Source organism: Myiozetetes cayanensis, unplaced genomic scaffold (genome assembly GCF_022539395.1).
Source record: "Myiozetetes cayanensis isolate MyiCay16 unplaced genomic scaffold, myiCay2020 scf910, whole genome shotgun sequence".
Taxonomy (NCBI): domain Eukaryota; kingdom Metazoa; phylum Chordata; class Aves; order Passeriformes; family Tyrannidae; genus Myiozetetes; species Myiozetetes cayanensis.
This window is the reverse complement of record NW_026088198.1, coordinates 1-17,715: the sequence shown is the minus strand read 5'-3', so window position 1 is coordinate 17,715 and position 17,715 is coordinate 1. Positions and strand designations below refer to the sequence as shown.

The following is a 17,715-nucleotide window of genomic DNA, read 5'->3' as shown; positions in this document are numbered from 1 at the left end:
TGGGGCAACTGGGAGTGACTGGGAATGACTGGGGTGACCTGGCTGTACTGGCACTGTCTGTAACCATAGTGGGGGTGGAGTGGGGTGTTGGACCTTGGCCGGATTTCAAATACCCACCAAGAGCTGCTCCATTCACTCCCCCCTTCTCTGCAGCTCCACAGAGGAGAGGAAAAAAAAAAACAAAACAGTTAAAGAATTTCTGAGTAGAGTAAGAACTGGGAGACTCATTTACTAACGAGCAAACTAGACTCCAAATGGGGATAGAACTTAAATTTGTTGTTAACAGGATAAAAATTTAAAAGTGAGAAATAAACCAGTCCTAAACAAACACCTTCCCCCCTCCTTCCTTGCATGTTCTCCCTCCTCCCCAGCAGGGCAGAGGTCGGGGAAGGGCAAAAGGTCCCAGCCAGATGTGTCTTTTGCCGCTGTTAAAGTGAGTCCATCTCTTGAACCGCAGCTCTTCCCAATCCACTGTCCTGGGGGTCCCTTCTCCGTGGGGGTGAAGGGGTCTCTGCACTCCAATGCTCTTCTGTGTCTGCAGGGGCACAACCTGCATGACCAAAGTCTTCCCCCCGGGCTACAGGGGGGGATCTGATGGCTCTGAGTCCTTCCCCTGTTTCCATGGGGTCCCTTCCCACGGGAGACAGTCCCTGATGGGCTTCTCCAGCGTGAGTCCCTCCCTGGGGCAGCAGTTCTTGCTGCTCTGCTGTCCCTTGGGTCCCTCCTCCATGGGGTGCAGTCCTTCCCAGAGGAGCTGCCCCGCCGTGGGTCCCTTCCCGGGCTCACAAGTCCTACCCGGGACGAGTCGCTGCAGCGCGGGGGTTTCTCTGCAGGGGCCACAGGTCCCCAGCAGGACTCTGCTCCACCCTGGGCCTGCCACGGGGTCCCAGCCACAGCCAACATAGGGCAGGAAAAAAGAGAAAAGAATTAAAAAAGAAAGAAAAACGGAAAAATTGGAAAAGAAAGAAATAAGGGGAAAAGAGAAAAGAAAAAAATGAATAAAAAAGGAAAAAAGAAAAGAAAGAAAAAACGAAAAATGGGAAAAGAGAAATAAATTAAAAAGGAAAAAGAAAAAAACCAACAAAATGGAATAAAGATTAAAAAAGGGAAAAAGGAAAAAGAAAAAAAGAGAAAAAATAAAAAAAAATAAAAATGAAAAAATGACAAAAGCGAGAAAAAAAGAAGGAAAAAAGACAAAGAAAAAAGAAAGAAAAAAGGAAAAAAGAGGGAAAAAAAATAAAAGAAAAAAGAAAAAAAAAGGAAAATAAAACAAAAAAAGAGAAGGAAAATAAAAGAAAAGAAAAAAAGGAAAAGAAAAAAGAGAAAAAAAAAAAAGGAAGAAACAAAGGAAAAAGAGAAAAGAAAGAAAAAAGTAAGAAAAAAGAGAAAAAAAGGAAAAAAGAAAAATGAAACGAAAAAGAAAGATAAAGGAAAAAAAGAAAAGAGAAATGAAAGGAAAAAGAAAGATAAAGGAAAAAAAGAAAAGAGAAAGAAAGGAAAAAGAAAGAAAAAGGAAACAAAAAAAATAAAGAACGGAAAAACAAAGATAAAGGAAACAAAAAAGAAAGAGAAAGAAAGGAAAAAGAAATATAAAGAAAAAAAAAAGAAAGAAAGGAAAAAGAAAGATAAAGGAAACAAAAAGAAAGAAAGAAAGGAAAAAGAAAGATAAAGGAAACAAAAAAAAAGAAAGAAAGGAAAAAGAAAGATGAAGGAAACAAAAAGAAAAGAGAAAGAAAGGAAAAAGAAAGATAAAGGAAACAAAAAAAAAGAAAGAAAGGAAAAAGGAAACAAAAAGAAAAGAAAGAAAGGAAAAAGAAAGATAAAGGAAACAAAAAGAAAGAAAGAAAGGAAAAGAGAAAGAAAAAGGAAACAAAAAAAAGAAAGAAAGGAAAAAGAAAGATAAAGGAAACAAAAAGAAAAAGAAAGAAAGGAAAAAGGAAGATAAAGGAAACAAAAAGAAAAGAGAAAGAAAGGAAAAAGAAAGATAAAGGAAACAAAAAGAAAAGAGAAAGAAAGGAAAAAGAAAGATAAAGGAAACAAAAAGAAAAGAGAAAGAAAGGAAAAAGAAAGATAAAGGAAACAAAAAGAAAAGAGAAAGAAAGGAAAAAGAAAGATAAAGGAAACAAAAAGAAAAAGAAAGTAAAAAAAGGAAAAAAAGATGAAGGAAAAAAGAAAGAAAAAAGAAAAAAAAAGGAAAAGAAAAGAAAAAGAAAGTAAAAAAAGAAAAAAGAAAAAAAGATGAAGGAAAAAAGAAAGATAAATTAAAAAAAAAGAAAAGAAAAAGAAAGTAAAAAAAGACAAAAAAGAAAAAAAGATGAAGGAAAAAAAGAAAGATAAATGAAAAAAAGAAAAGAAAAAGAAAGTAAAAAGACAAAAAGAAAAAAAGATGAAGGAAAAAAGAAAGAAAAAGAAAGATAAATGGAAAAAAGAAAAGAAAAAGAAAGTAAAAAAGAAAAAGAAAAAAGATGAAGGAAAAAAGAAAGAAAAAGAAAGATAAAGGAAAAAAGAAAAGAAAAAGAAAGAAAAAGAAAGAAAAAAAAGATGAAGGAAAAAAAGAAAGAAAAAGAAAGATAAAGGAAAAAAGAAAAGAAAAAGAAAGTAAAAAAAGAAAAAAAAAGATGAAGGAAAAAAAGAAAGAAAGAAGACAGGTAAAGGAAAAAAAGAAAAGAAAAAGAAAGTAAAAAAAGAAAAAAAAAGATGAAAGAAAAAAGAAAGAAAAAAGAAAGATAAATTAAAAGAAAAGAAAAAGAAGGTAAAAAAAGAAAAAATATGAAGGAAAAAAAGAAAGAAAAAAGAAAGTAAAAAAAGAAAAAGAAAGTAAAAAAAGACAAAAAAGAAAAAAAGATGAAGGAAAAAAAGAAAGAAAAAAGAAAGATAAATTAAAAAAAAAGAAAAAGAAAGTAAAAAAAGAAAAAAAAAGATGAAGGAAAAAGAAAGAAAAAAGAAAGATAAAGAAAAAAAGAAAAGAAAAAGAAAGTAAAAGAAAAAAAGAAAGAAAGATGAAGGAAAAAAAGAAAGAAAAAGAAAGATAAAGTAAAAAGAAAAGAAAAGAAAGTAAAAAGAAAAAAAGAAAAGAAAGATGAAGGAAAAAAAGAAAGAAAAAGAAAGATAAATAAAAAAGAAAAGAAAAGAAAGTAAAGAAAATAAAAGAAAAAAAGATGAAGGAAAAAGAAAGAAAAAGAAAGATAAATTAAAAAAGAAAAGAAAAAGAAAGTAAAAGACAAAAAGAAAAAGATGAAGGAAAAAGAAAGAAAAAGAAAGATAAAGTAAAAAAGAAAAGAAAAGAAAGTAAAAAGACAAAAAGAAAAAAAGATGAAGGAAAAAGAAAGAAAAAGAAAGATAAAGGTAAAAAAAGAAAAGAAAAAGAAAGTAAAAAGACAAAAAGAAAAAAAAGATGAAGGAAAAAAAGAAAGAAAAAGAAAGATAAATTAAAAAAAGAAAAGAAAAAGAAAGTAAAAAAGACAAAAAGAAAAAAAGATGAAGGAAAAAGAAAGAAAAAGAAAGATAAATGAAAAAAGAAAAGAAAAAGAAAGTAAAAAGACAAAAAAGAAAAGAAAGATGAAGGAAAAAAAGAAAGAAAAAGAAAGATAAATTAAAAAAGAAAAGAAAAAGAAAGTAAAAAAAGACAAAAAGAAAAAAAGATGAAGGAAAAAGAAAGAAAAAGAAAGATAAATTAAAAAAAGAAAAGAAAAAGAAAGTAAAAAGAAAAAGAAAAAGATGAAGGAAAAAAGAAAGAAAAAGAAAGATAAATTAAAAAAGAAAGAAAAGAGAGTAAAAAGACAAAAAGAAAAAAGATGAAGGAAAAAAGAAAGAAAAAGAAAGATAAATTAAAAAAAGAAAAGAAAAAGAAAGTAAAAAGACAAAAAGAAAAAAGATGAAGGAAAAAAGAAAGAAAAAGAAAGATAAATTGAAAAAAGAAAAGAAAAAGAAAGTAAAAAGACAAAAAGAAAAAAGATGAAGGAAAAAGAAAGAAAAAGAAAGATAAATTAAAAAAAGAAAAGAAAAGAAAGTAAAAAGAAAAAAAAAAAGATGAAGGAAAAAAAGAAAGAAAAAGAAAGATAAATTAAAAAAAAGAAAAGAAAAAGAAAGTAAAAGACAAAAGAAAAAGATGAAGGAAAAAGAAAGAAAAAGAAAGATAAATTAAAAAAAGAAAAGAAAAAGAAAGTAAAAAGACAAAAAGAAAAAAAGATGAAGGAAAAAAGAAAGAAAAAGAAAGATAAATTAAAAAAAAGAAAAGAAAAAGAAAGTAAAAAAAGACAAAAAAGAAAAAAAGATGAAGGAAAAAAAGAAAGAAAAAAGAAAGATAAATTAAAAAAAAGAAAAGAAAAAGAAAGTAAAAAAAGACAAAAAAGAAAAAAAGATGAAGGAAAAAAAGAAAGAAAGAAAGATAAATTAAAAAAGAAAAGAAAAAGAAAGTAAAAAAAGACAAAAAGAAAAAAAGATGAAGGAAAAAAAGAAAGAAAAAAGAAAGATAAATTAAAAAAGAAAAGAAAAAGAAAGTTAAAAAAGACAAAGAAGAAAAAAAAGATGAAGGAAAAAAAGAAAGAAAAAAGAAAGATAAATTAAAAAAAAGAAAAGAAAAAGAAAGTAAAAAAAGACAAAAAAGAAAAAAAGATGAAGGAAAAAAAGAAAGAAAAAAGAAAGATAAATTGAAAAAGAAAAGAAAAAGAAAGTAAAAAGACAAAAAGAAAAAAAGATGAAGGAAAAAAAGAAAGAAAAAGAAAGATAAATTAAAAAAGAAAAGAAAAAGAAAGTAAAAAGACAAAAAAGAAAAAGATGAAGGAAAAAGAAAGAAAAAAAGAAAGATAAATTAAAAAAAAAAAGAAAAAGAAAGTAAAAAAGACAAAAAAGAAAAAAAAGATGAAGAAAAAAAGAAAGAAAAAAGGAAAAAAAGAAAAAAAGGAAAAAAAAGATGAAGAAAAAAGAAAGAAAAAAGAAAGATAAATTAAAAAAAAAGAAAAGAAAAAGAAAGTAAAAAGACAAAAAGAAAAAAATAGATGAAGAAAAAAAGAAAGAAAAAAGAAAGATAAATTAAAAAAAAGAAAAGAAAAAGAAAGTAAAAAAGACAAAAAAGAAAAAAAAGATGAAGAAAAAAAGAAAGATAAATTAAAAAGAAAAGAAAAAGAAAGTAAAAAGACAAAAAGAAAAAAGATGAAGAAAAAAGAAAGAAAAAAAGAAAAAGAAAAAAGGAAAAAAAGATGAAGGAAAAGAGAAAGAAAAAAAGAAAGATAAAGGAAAAGAAAAAGAAAAAGAAAGTAAAAAGACAAAAAGGAAAAAAAGATGAAGGAAAAAAAAGAAAGAAAAAAGGAAAAAAAGAAAAAAAGGAAAAAAAAGATGAAGAAAAAAAGAAAGAAAAAAGAAAGATAAAGGAAAAGAAAAGAAAAAGACAGTAAAAAAAAAAAAAAAAAAAAAAAAAAATGAAGAAAAAAAGAAAGAAAAAAGAAAGATATAGGAAACAAAAAGAAAAGAGAAAGAAAAGAAAAAAGAAAGATAAAGGAAACAAAAGAAAAGAGAAAGAAAGGAAAAAGAAAGATAAAGGAAAAAAAGAAAAGAAAAAGAAAGTTAAAAAAGAAAAAAAGAAAAAAGATGAAGGAAAAAAAGAAAGAAAAAAGACAGATATAGGAAAAAAAAAGAAAAGAAAGTAAAAATGAAAAAGAGAAAAAGAAAGATAAGAAAGAAAAAAGAAAGAAAAAGAAAGATAAATAAAAAAGAAAAAGAAAGTAAAAAAAGAAAAAAAGATGAAGGAAAAAAGAAAGAAAAAAGTAAAAAAAAAGGAAAAAAAAGATGAAGAAAAAAAGAAAGAAAAAGGAAAGATAAAGGAAAAGAAAATAAAAAGAAAGTAAAAAAAAAGAAAAAGGGAAAAAAAAGATGAAAAAAAGAAAGAAAAAAGAAAGATATAGGAAACAAAAAGAAAAGAGAAAGAAAAGAAAAAGAAAGATAAAGGAAACAAAAAGAAAAGAGAAAGAAAGGAAAAAGAAAGATAAAGGAAAAAAAGAAAAGAAAAAGAAAGTAAAAAAAGAAAAAAGAAAAAAGATGAAGGAAAAAAAGAAAGAAAAAAGACAGATAAAGGAAAAAAAAGAAAAGAAAAAGAAATTAAAAAATGAAAAAAGAGAAAAGAAAGATGAAGGAAAAAAGAAAGAAAAAGAAAGATAAATGGAAAAAAAAGAAAAGAAAAAGAAAGTAAAAAAAAAAGAAAAAAAAAGATGAAGGAAAAAAAGAAAGAAAAAAGACAGATAAAGGAAAAAAAGAAAAGAAAAAGAAATTAAAAAATGGAAAAAGAGAAAAGAAAGATGAAGGAAAAAAGAGAAAAGAAAAAGAAAGATAAAGGAAAAAAAGAAAAGACAAAAGAAAAAAAAATTGAGTAAAACAGGAAAAAAGGAAAGAAAAATTTAAAAAAAAAAAAAAAGGAAAAAGCCAACAAGAAAAAAAGAAAGGAAAAAGGAAAAAAAGGAAAAAAGAGGAAAAAAGAAATAAAAGAAAGAAAAAGGAAGAAAAAAAAAAAGGAAGGGTGGAAACAAAACGGAAAGAAATCATAAATGTGGTGTTATCACTTGTGCCTATCCCAGGTGTAAGAAATGTGTGCTCTGTATTTAAAACAAATACTTTTAAACCAAAAAGGGGGGAATGTGACACCTCAAGTATACAAAGCTCTGTTTACCCTTCATTTTTTTTTATTTGAATCAACAAGTATTGAACAAAACTCCCCAGCAGACACCTGATTACAAGGCCCCCTCAGCATGGGGAAGGGCTCTGCTGGTGTTCTGTCTCCCTCAGGACAGGACCCTGCTGGCTTCCAGCCCCTCCGATGGACCCTTGCACAGTTTTTAGGGTGTTCTCTACAATTCTACCTTGAAAATGAGACCAAACAGGCCAATGGAATTTAGGGGGATTGATATGGGAGTTGGGGAACAGGGTTGGCTCTGTGGAACTACTGTGTTAAGGGTAAAGGATAAAATGCAGCTCTGTTAAAAGCTACAATTCCTGTACAACTACTGTTAAAATCTACAAAACCTAAAAAATCAAAACTCCAAGGCAAAAGGACTCATAAAGCCCATGCACTTCATAATGGGGCTCTCATCATAAAGGCCATTTCCTCATACACCCCACACGCCTCAGAATGGTGCAGCCTCATCAAAGCACTGGCCTCACAAAGCCAATACCTCTCACCATGGGGCTCTCATCATAAAGCTGATGACCTCAGTAATGCCACAACCTCCTAAAGGCTCCAGCATCATTAAGCTCCTTCACCTCATAGTGGTGCAGGCCCCATAAAGCCCCTGTCCTCATAATGTCCAACAACCTCATAATCATAAAAGCTCTGTCTGCATAAAGCCCATACATGTCATAATGGTGCTGTCCTCATGAAGCCCATAAACCTCATCAGGGGCTCCCATGATAAAAGCCATGTCCTCATAAAACCCATAAACATCATAAAAGCTCTGCCCTCATAAACCCCATCCACCTCATAAAAGTGCAGGCCTCATAAAGACACTGCTCTCATAAAGCCCATAAACCTCACAATGGTGCAGGCCTCAGGGAGCCCAAACACCTCATAAAAAAACTCTCATCATGAAAGCTCTTCTTCATAACACCCTTACAGGTAATAATGGTGCTCTCCTCATAAGCCCAAAGACCTCATAAGAGACTCTCCTCATAAAGTCTCTCTCCTCATAAACCCCATCCACCTCACAATGGGGCAGGCCTCAGAAGGTCTCTGTGCTCATAGAACCCATCCACACCATAATGGGGTAGCCTCAGAAAGGCACTGTCCTCATCAGCCTCACACACTTCATGGTGCTGCAGGCCTCATAAAGCCCCTGTCCTCATAAGGCCCATAAACCTCCTCATGGGGCTCTCATCATAAAGGAGATGTTCTCATAAATGCCATAAACCTCATAAAGGCTCTGTCCTCATAAAGCCTGTGCACCTCAGAATGGGCTCACATCATAAAGGCTCTGTCCTCATAAACACCATAAATGTCATAAAAGCACTGTCCTCATAAAGCCCATACACCTCATGATAGAGCTCTCATCATAAAAGATCTCTCTGCATAAAGCCCATGCAGGTCATAAAGGTGCTGTCCTCAGAAAGCCCATACCCCTCATAAAAGACTCTCCTCATAAAGGCCGTGCCCTCAAAAACCCCATAAACGTTGTTGCCTAAAAGGCTGCAGAGGGAAAAAGACTCCAGGCCCAACTAGGTAGGAGGTCAGAGAAGCAGCAGAGGTTTCCATGAGCCTCCAGCTCCAGGAATACAAACCCACACCCATCCCTTCCAGCGCAGGGGTTACAGTTTTTATAATGATTTCCACCCAATGCCCGTCCCGTCCCCGCCCCGGTTCTGCCCCGCTCTGCCCCAGGAACGCCCGTGGGGAATTGAGTCTGGGGGAGTTTGGAGCTTTGAGCCGCTGCAACTACAACTCCCGGCGTGCCCCGCGCGGAAAAGGGGGCGGGGTCTCTGCCGGCAGTGCGCGCGCACAGCCCCGCGGTGGCTGCCGGGAAAGCGATGGCGGCGAGAGCGGAATCTGCGACTCTGTGAGAGCTGGCGGGGGCTGCGGCGGGGCTGGGGATGCGCTCGGGGGCTGCGGGGAGCGCGGCTGTGGGCGGGAAGGCTGGAGGGCTCGGCAGAGTGGAGAGGAGGGGCTCGGGGGTTCCCGAGGAGGTTTCGAGGTCCGTGAGGGGCTGTCGGGGGGTCGCGGAGGGGATTTGGTGTCCTGAGGGCGCTCAGAGGGGAGGGTGAAGGTGCCTGAAGGGGTTTAGGGGGTCCCTGAAAGGGCTGGGGCCTCGGAACCCTCTGGAAGGGGGGGGGGCTGTTTAAACGCCATGGCTGCACTGCGCAGGCGCCGGCGGAGTTTCCACGAGGGAACTTCAACTCCCATGGAAGCTTCGCGCGGCGCCGCCATTGCCGTCGTGCCACAGCGCCGCCTGCCGGCTGGGCGGACCGACTGCAGGAAAACGGATCCTGATGCCCCCTCGAAACCCAGAGACCCCCAAAACTCAGCACACAGAGACCCCACAGGGAGGGGGGCTCAGGGGCGCCTAAAGCCTATCATTGGGTTTTAGGGGGTCCCCGAGCCCTCAGAGGGGGGTTCTGACGGTGCCACCCAAATTTTTTGCAGGGAGATGAACCACATCCACGTAAAGGGATCCCAGTGCCCCCAGTATAGCCCAGTGACCTCCTAGTGGCTCTCAGTATGGCCAAGTAATCCCACCAGTGACCACCCAGTGTTTCCTAGTGACCTCCCACTGCCCCCCAGTATGGCCCAATGATCCCCCAGTGAGCACCCAGTAACCCCCAGTATGGCCCAGTAACCTCCCAGTGTCTCCCATGTGTCCTGGTAATCCACCCAAATCACCCAGTCCCTCCCAGTGCTCTCCCAGCATCCCTCAATAACGCCCCAGTCCCTCCCAGTGCCCCCTGGTTCCCTCAGGTGTGTTCCAGTATCCCCCAGTAATCACCCAGTGTCCCCCAAGTGTCCCCAACGTGTCCCCAACGTGTCCCCAGATGCCCTTGACCTTTCTGTGAGCGTAGGGGGATGGGGCTGTTTTGGAGGTGAGAGGGTCCAGGAGGGCCTTCTGGGGGAGGTGGAGGGTTGGGGACATCAGAGATGGGGTTTTGGGACAGTGGGGAGGAGTTTGGGGACAGTGGAAAAAGGGGTTTCAAGGGGGGAACTGGGACCATGGGGAGGCCCTGGGGACATTGGAGACACCAAGGGGGTCTCGAGGTGCCAAATGGGAAATTGAAGACACCAGGAGGTTCTTGGGGACACCATGAGGGTCTCAGGACTCACCTGCTTGTGGAGCTGCCCCTTCTGTTTCCCCCTAGGGCCCCAATAAGGACCCCTAAATGTCCCCTAACCCCCATTTTTCCTTTAATCTCTTCCCCCCCCTCAGTTCCCTTTGACCCCACAATGCTCCCAAGATCCCTTTTAACTCCCCCAAATGCACCCAGAGGCCCCCAAAATGCCCCAAATCCCAATCAAACACCCACCAAAGAGGGATCACCCGGCACCCTGGGACAGGAACACACTGGGCTGTGCTGGGAGCACTGGGCTGTACTGGGAGAGCCCCAATCCCCAAAGCCCTTCCCCTGGGCATCCGTGCCACGGTCTGGGAACCACGGCGGAGTTGGATCAAGGGGTGCCCTTGATGATCTGGGAGGTCTTTTCCAAGCCGGCTGATTCTGGGATTCTCTGGGTGCCATTGCCAGGGCAGCACATGCTGGAGGCTCTGTCCACAGGGGATAGATGTGTCTGTGCAGACAGAGAGACAAGGTCAGTCTGCAAAGATGTGGGGTTAGAAAAGCAGGAGAAGTTGTGGGGTGGTTGTGGAAGGAGAAAGAAGCCCCCAGGCCAGTGCAAGCAGGCCCCTCTGGGCTTGCACATCATCTGCCCTCCCTGCAGGTTCCTGTGCTGGAGAGCAGGCCCTGAGGTGGCCCTGAGCAATGGCCCGGAGGTGAGCCCAGAGCTGGCCCTCAGGTGGCCCTGAGAAGAAGTGGAAGGCAGAGGTGGTGCTGAGGCAGGAGAGCCCCATGCTGGGGAAGAGACTGATCTGGGAGTGCCCAGCAGCGAGAAGGTGCTGTGTCCATGCCCTGTGTGCCAGGTGAGCTGGGGCTTTGCTGCAGAGCTGCGGGCGCTGATTGGAGCGGCTGCAGCTGCTGAGCTGGTGGCACCCAGGAACACAAAGTGTGCCCGGCCATGGAGCCTGCAGGGAGGAGCAGGGACAGCCCCAGGGGAGCTCTGGGGGGCCGGGAACCTCTTGGCTGGGGCAGGAAAGAGCTGCTGGCCACGAGGACGGGGTGTTGGTCCCAGCCACTGATGGGGCCGAGCAGAGCACGAGGCCTCTTGCAGACACCTGGAGCAGCCTCCCACTTGCCAACCCCGCCCTCATGGGGTGACACTGTCCCCTCCCCGCAGAACACTCCCCATGAAATGCTTGGGGGGGCCTTTTGTGTCTATTGGTGGTTGCTGCTGCATTCTGGGGACCTGAGGGCCCCTCTGCAATCCCATCCCTGGGGCACAATCTGCTCTTTAGAGCTCGACTGACTCCCTGCAGACTTTGCAGGGAAATCTGTGCTCACAGCCCGAGATTGTCGCGACCCCCATGTTCCCCCCAGGCTATTTGAGATGAATTCCTCCTTCCCAGGGGAATATGTCAGAAGGCAGCACCCCAAAGGTGAGAGTCAGAGGAGAAGGGACCCTTGGGACCCCCAACACTCCCAACATCCCTAAGTGGGACCCCCAACATCCCAGACAGGGGGGACCCTCTGAACCCCAGAGGGAGGAGACAAGAGAGGGGGAATTCCTGAGAGAAATTTTTTTGGCATAAAGATTCGTATTTTGGCTGAACCTTAATTTTTGACGTTTCCAAGGGGATTCATCTCGCTGTTTCTGAGGTTTTTTGCCTCAGTGTCAGTGATTTTGGTTTTTCTCACCAAATCAGTTGTTGAGCAGCCTCCTAGCAAGGAAAAGCCCTTCAGGTGCTTGGAATGTGGGAAGGGCTTCAACTGGAGCTCCAGCGTGATCCGACACCAACAGATCCACACTGGGGCACGGCCCTACACGTGTAGGGAATGTGGGAAGAGGTTTCAGACCAGATCACATCTCCTCGAGCACGAGCAGACACACACAGGGGAGAGGCCCTTCCTCTGCACTGACTGCGGGAAGGGCTTCACCCGGAACTCCACCCTCATCACCCACCGGCGCATCCACACCAGGGAGAGGCCCTACAAGTGTGAGGAATGTGGGAAGAGCTTCAGGGACAGCTCCAACCTCCGCATCCACCAGCTCATCCACACTGGGGAACGGCCCTACAAGTGCTTGCAATGTGGGAGGAAGTTTCAGACCAGCACAACTCTCCTCAGGCATGAGCAGACACACACAGGGGAGAGGCCCTTCCGCTGCACCGACTGTGGGAAGGGCTTCAAGCGGAACTCCCACCTCGTTGGCCACCGGCGCATCCACACTGGGGAGAGGCTCTACAAGTGTGGGGAGTGTGGGAAGAGCTTCAGGGACAGCTCCAACTTAACCAAACACCAACGGACCCACCGGTAAGGGAAGGCCCTAGGAGTGCCCCGACTGCGGGAAGAGCTTTGGCCGCTGCTCCCACCCCGAATGACCCCCCTGATGGTGAGGCAACCCCTGGAGTCCAGTGACTGTCAGTCCATCCCTTTCTACCAGAAAGGGCCAGTGCCCTTTCCCAGGGGCAGGTTCTGCCATCAGAACCCTTCTTGGGGAGTGTGTGGAGATTCCTGCCTTGACTGGGACCCCCCAAGGTCACTGCTGGAGGTTGAGAGCAGAGATCTCCCCACGAGTGTTGGTCTGGGGGAGTTCCATCCATCTCTAACTCATAATTCTTGCTTTGGTGCCAGCTTGAGTAGAATTGCTTCAACAATTGCTTTCGTGTAGAGCACTGTCCTATCTTATGCTGTCCTACTGGTAGTATTAGTGTTTCTATTGTGCAGTAAATAATTCTGATGAAGATCTTTTGTCTGATCATTTGTAACCCTAAATAATTCATTTCTATCAATAGATGTGATTTGCCATCCTTAAAACCTGGGGGACAAAAGTGGTTCAGTCCCACCTCTGTAATTCCTCTAAGCTGAACGTGTTGGCAAAACCCAAGGCTGAGATTGGATCCAGCAGCCCCCAGGACCCCACAGTCAGTTGGGAGCTCAGAGGGGCCACCCCCTTTTGTGAATCCTCCTGTTCCCAAAGACCCCCATGGGACTTTCAGACCTGCCAGACCACCCCCCCTCTTCCACCCTTCTCCGTGTTCCTCCCACTTTTTCATGGTCCCCTGTTATAATCTGCTTAAATATTGCAGAAAGAACTTTAGATTTGAATATTCCCTTGAGCAAAACTAAAACTCACACAAGTTATCTGTTGATACCAAAACCTGATTTTTATTAATTGCTAAGAGGTGCAAAAAGAAAAGAAAAGGTTGGCAACTGCTAAGAATATTTCTAGAAGCAGAGAATACCACTGAAAAGTACCTTTTCCCACTGAGCTGGTCTGTATGTGGGGGAAGAGAAGGAGTTTCTGCCTTTTTTTCTCTGTCTCTGCAGCTTTTGGATGTTGTCTCTGTAGCTGCAGGGGGTCTGACAGCTTTAGTTCTCTGCAATGCACCAGGTGTGGTTTCACCGCTCATGCCCCTGTCCCAGGCCATGCAGGGTCTCAGCTCAACCGAAGCTTTGGGCCCTCAGAAATATGGCCAGGGTAGAAGGATAAGGTAGAACTCCCACATGTGGCACGGTGGTCTCAGCTCTCTCTAGGTCGGCACAGTTCCAGTCTCCGGTGGCAGGCAGACAGCACGCGGTGGTGGAGAAAAGGTGAGGGGAGGTGGGCAGAGATTCTCGGCTACAGTCACCAGTTCTTCTCCCTTTCCTCTCCCTGATTTTCCAGAATTTGTCCTCAACTTTTATAGTGTTCAAAAGAGGTTGCACGTGGTTTCTTGGCACGTAGCCAGTTCAGATGTTGGAGGAGATACGATAATCATAGACAATGGCAGGATCTTTTGGCAGGAAAGGTGCCATGGGAAGTCCTGGTGAGAACTTCCTTCAGAGAACTGACAGAGAATGTTTGATAGGAGGTTTTTGACAGGCAGAAACAATTTTTGGCATTTCTATATTATCTGTGTGTTACGGATGGTTGCCATGGTAAGCGACGTAACAGGAAATGCATAATGGTTGCCTTATTAACCGGCCCTAGCAATGCAAATGCACAATCTTTGCCATGGTAGCCGAGTTAACAATGAGAATGCACAATGGTTGCCATGGTAACCAGCAAAACAGTGAGACTGCATAGCGGTTGCCATGGTAACCGAGGTCACAATGAGAATTCACAATGGTTGCCATGGAAACTGTTGTAATAATGGGAATTCACAATGGTTACCACAGTAAGTGATGTCAGAATGAGAATGCACAATTTTTACCATGGTAACCATCACAACGACAATGCACAATGGTTTGCATGGTAAGCGACATCACAATGGCAATGCACAATGGTTGCCATGGTAACCGACTTAACAATGAGAATGCACAATGGTTGCCATGGTAACCGAAGTGACAATGAGAATTCACAATGTTTGGCATGGTAACTGAGGTCACAATGAGAATTCACAATGTTTGGCATGGTAACTGATGTCACAATGAGAATGCACAATGGTTGTCATGGCAACCGGGGTTACAGTGGGAATGCACAGTGGTTGCCATGCTATGCACAGTCACAATGAGAATGCACAATGTTTGTCATGGTAACAAAGTTCACAATGAAAATGCACAATGATTGCCATGGTAACTGAGTTCACAATGGGAATGCGCAATGGTTGCGAGGGCAACTGACAACACAATGAGGATGCATAACAGTTGCCATGGTAAGTGAGGCCACAATGAGGATGCACAATGGTTGCCATGGTAACCGAGGTCAAAGTGGGAATACATAATGGTTGCCATGGCAACCGAGGTCACAATGGGAATGCACAAGGGTTGCCATGGCAACTGAGGTCAAAATGAGAAAGCATAATGGTTCCCATGGTAACCAAAAGTCACAATGAGAATGTACAATGGTAGCCATGATAACCAAGGTCACAATGAGAATGCACAATGGTTGCTGTGGTAAGCTAGGTGATGATAGAAATGCACAATGGTTACCATGGTAATCATTTAATAATGGGAATGCACAATGGTTGCCATGGTAACCGATGTTAAGAAAAAAAAACACATAATGGTGGCCATGGTAACCGAGGTCACAATGAGAATGCAAAATGGTTGCCATGGCAACCAAATCACAATGACAATGCACAATGGTTCCATGGCATCTGTGGTCATAATGGGAATGCACAATGGTTGCCATGGTAACGGAGGTCACAATGAGATTGTGCAGTTGTTTCCATTGAAAGTGACATCACAATGAGAATGGACAATGGTTGCCATGGTAACCAACATCACAATGAGAATGCTTAATTGTTGCCATGGTAACCACTGTAACAGTGAGACTGCATAATGGTTGCCGTGGTAACTGAGATCACAATGGGAATGCACAATGATTGCCATGGTAAGTGACATCATTATGAGAATGCACAATGGTTGCCATGGTAACTGAAGTCACAATGAGAATGCACAATGGTTGCCATGGTAACTGATGTCACAATGAGAATACACAACAGATGCCATATTAACCGATATTACAGTGGGAGTGCACAGTGGTTGCCATGGTTGCTGAGTGATACTTAGAATCCACAATGGTTACCGTGGTAACCGAGGTCACAATGAGAATGCACAATGGTTGCCATGATAAGTGGTGTCACAATGAGAATGCACAGTGATGTCTATGGTAAGTGATATCACAATGAGAATGCACAATGGTTGCCATGGTAACCGAGGTCACAATGGGAATGCACAATGGTTTCCATGGTAAGTGACGTCACAATGAGAATACACAATGATGTTCATGGCAAGCGACGTCACAATGAGACTATACAATGGTTGCCATGGTAACCAAGTTAACAATGTGAATGTTCAGTGGTTGCCATGGTGTAAGGGGGTGCTTTTGATTTAGATGATCCATGGAGCAAAAAGGGGTGAAAAAGTGATTATATTCGCATGTGAACACAGCCAGAGTATTGTACAATGTGACTTTATTGCACAAGTTGACTGTAAGGCCCATTGTACCTTTAGCAAAGTTAACTGGATGTCCCCCATTATCAGAGCTGAGTTCCTCCTTGGCTTGGCTCCACTCTGCAAGAGAGATACAAATCCCCTTGAAACACAATGGTACAGGTCGTCCATAGGGCTGAGGAAGGTGATGGAGAGGAAGACGATGTGGGCAGGGGTCATTGGCCCCTTCCCCTACAGTGGGGCACGCCCAGACTGTTGCCATGAGGTGATGAACAGGCGCTGTTTGGCTGCCACTCAAGCACCACCTTCTGCTGCGTCCTGGCCCTACGTAGTGTAATGTAGAGCTGATGGAATGGGGTGTCAGCACTGCTGGGTGGAGCGATGCTCATCCTTCCATCCACACTGTGCTGCTCCGCGGGGACACCCGCCAAGCACGGGCACCGACCAGCCCTGCAGAGCCTGGTAGGCCTGGCGCTGTCTGTGCAGGTGAGCAGTTTATTGTTAGGAAGCAACCGAGAAAGCAAACATTTTATATCCTTTTTCTTGTATTCCTTTAATTCCCTTTTTACTAGCTAATGCTGTAACAGAGGCTGCTTGTAGTATTGTATGCATGGCAACTGATAAAGTAGTGGTTTTGCATTCTTTTTAAGCTTTTGATTCTCTTTGCTAATAGTTTTTTTTACTCTCACTGCAATAAAAGACTTTTTGTAGTTTTTGAATGACTGTTCTACTTGTCTTTTTTCCAGACATGTGTCCTAGCAAACCTGGTACATGGGGTCATACTGGGAGTGACTGGAAGCATTCTGTTGGCACAACTGGGATATACTGGAGGTGACTGAGATCGTACTGGGAGTGACTAGGACCACACTGGGGGTGACTGGGAGTGGCTGTGAGCAACTGGAATCATGCTGGAAGGTACTGGGAGCAACTGGGAGTGAGTGGGACCACACTGGGGGCAACTGGGATATACTGAGAGAGACCAGGAGTGACTGGGACTAACTGGGAGCAGGCTGAGGTCAACTGGGAGAGACTGGGACTATAGTGGGGTGAGTGGGAGCAAGTGGGACCCTGCTGGAGGCAAATGGCTTTATATTGGGAGTGACAGGGAATGTCTGGGTTCATCCTGGCTGTGACTGCCACCATAGAGGGTGTCACTGGAGTCATACTGGAGTCATACTGGGGTCATACTGGGAGGGACTGGAACTACAGTGGGATGACTGGGAGCAACTGGGACTGTGCAGGGATTGACTTGGATTCTACTAAGAGAGACTGGGATCATACTAGGACTGACTGGGAGAATGCTGGAGGCAAGTGGGCTATACTGGGAGTGGCTGGGGGTGACTGGGATCGTTCTGGGAAGGACTGGAACCATAGTAGGGGTGAAGGGGAGCAACTGGAAGCCTGCTGGGGGCAACTGGGATCATAGTGGGAGCAGCTGGACCCCTGTTGCTGTCCTGCTGGGGTCTTACTGGGAGTGACTGCAATAATACTGGGAGTGTGTGAGAGGGACTGCAACCATACTGGGGATGAGTGGGATCAAACTGACCACTTACTGGAAGTGTTTGAAGTTCCTGAGATCATACTGGAGGTGACTGGACTCATATTGGGATCATACTGGGAGCAACTGGGACCATGCAGGGGGCAAATGGCATCGTCCAGGCAGGGACTGACAGTGCCTGGGGTCATACTGGACTCAGACTGGGAGTCCCTGAGAGAGAAAGGAACCATCCTGGTGTGGGGCTTGGAGCAACTGAGACCCAGTTCGGGACAACTGGGATCCTATTGGGAGTGACTGGGAGTGACTGGGGTCATAGTGGGAGTGACCAGCACCATACTGGGATCATAGTGGGAGTGACTGTAAGGGACCAGGATCAAACTGGGAGTGACTGGAACTATGCAGGGAGGAGCTGAGAGCCAGGGGGGCCGTGCTGGAAACCAACTGGGAACATACTTGGAGCAACTGGGATCATGCTGGAAGCAACTGGGAGTAACTGGGAGTGACAGGGTGCATGCTGGAGGCAACTGGCATGAACTGGGACTGACTGGGATCACACTGATAGGAACTGGGACCATCCTGGGGCAAGTGGAAGTCACTGGGTG

At 42.1% G+C, this 17,715-nt stretch overlaps 1 protein-coding gene across 3 annotated transcripts; it reads left to right on the top strand.

Moving 5' to 3' along the window:
• The first annotated feature begins 8,496 nt into the window (after positions 1–8,496).
• Positions 8,497–12,481, top strand: LOC126653141 (zinc finger protein 7-like). Of its 3 annotated transcripts, XM_050340667.1 has the most exons (4): positions 8,497–8,534; positions 10,403–10,430; positions 10,478–10,601; positions 11,442–12,481. In XM_050340667.1, exons 3-4 carry the CDS (start codon positions 10,586–10,588, stop codon positions 12,050–12,052), a joined length of 627 nt encoding a protein of 208 aa, XP_050196624.1. In that variant the 5' UTR covers positions 8,497–8,534; positions 10,403–10,430; positions 10,478–10,585; the 3' UTR covers positions 12,053–12,481. The 3 variants fall into 3 exon arrangements, with proteins under 3 accessions (XP_050196624.1, XP_050196622.1, XP_050196623.1); XM_050340665.1 differs by having other exon boundaries at positions 8,503–8,534; positions 10,403–10,601; XM_050340666.1 differs by lacking the exon at positions 8,497–8,534 and having other exon boundaries at positions 9,890–10,430.
• Positions 12,482–17,715: the final 5,234 nt, after the last annotated feature.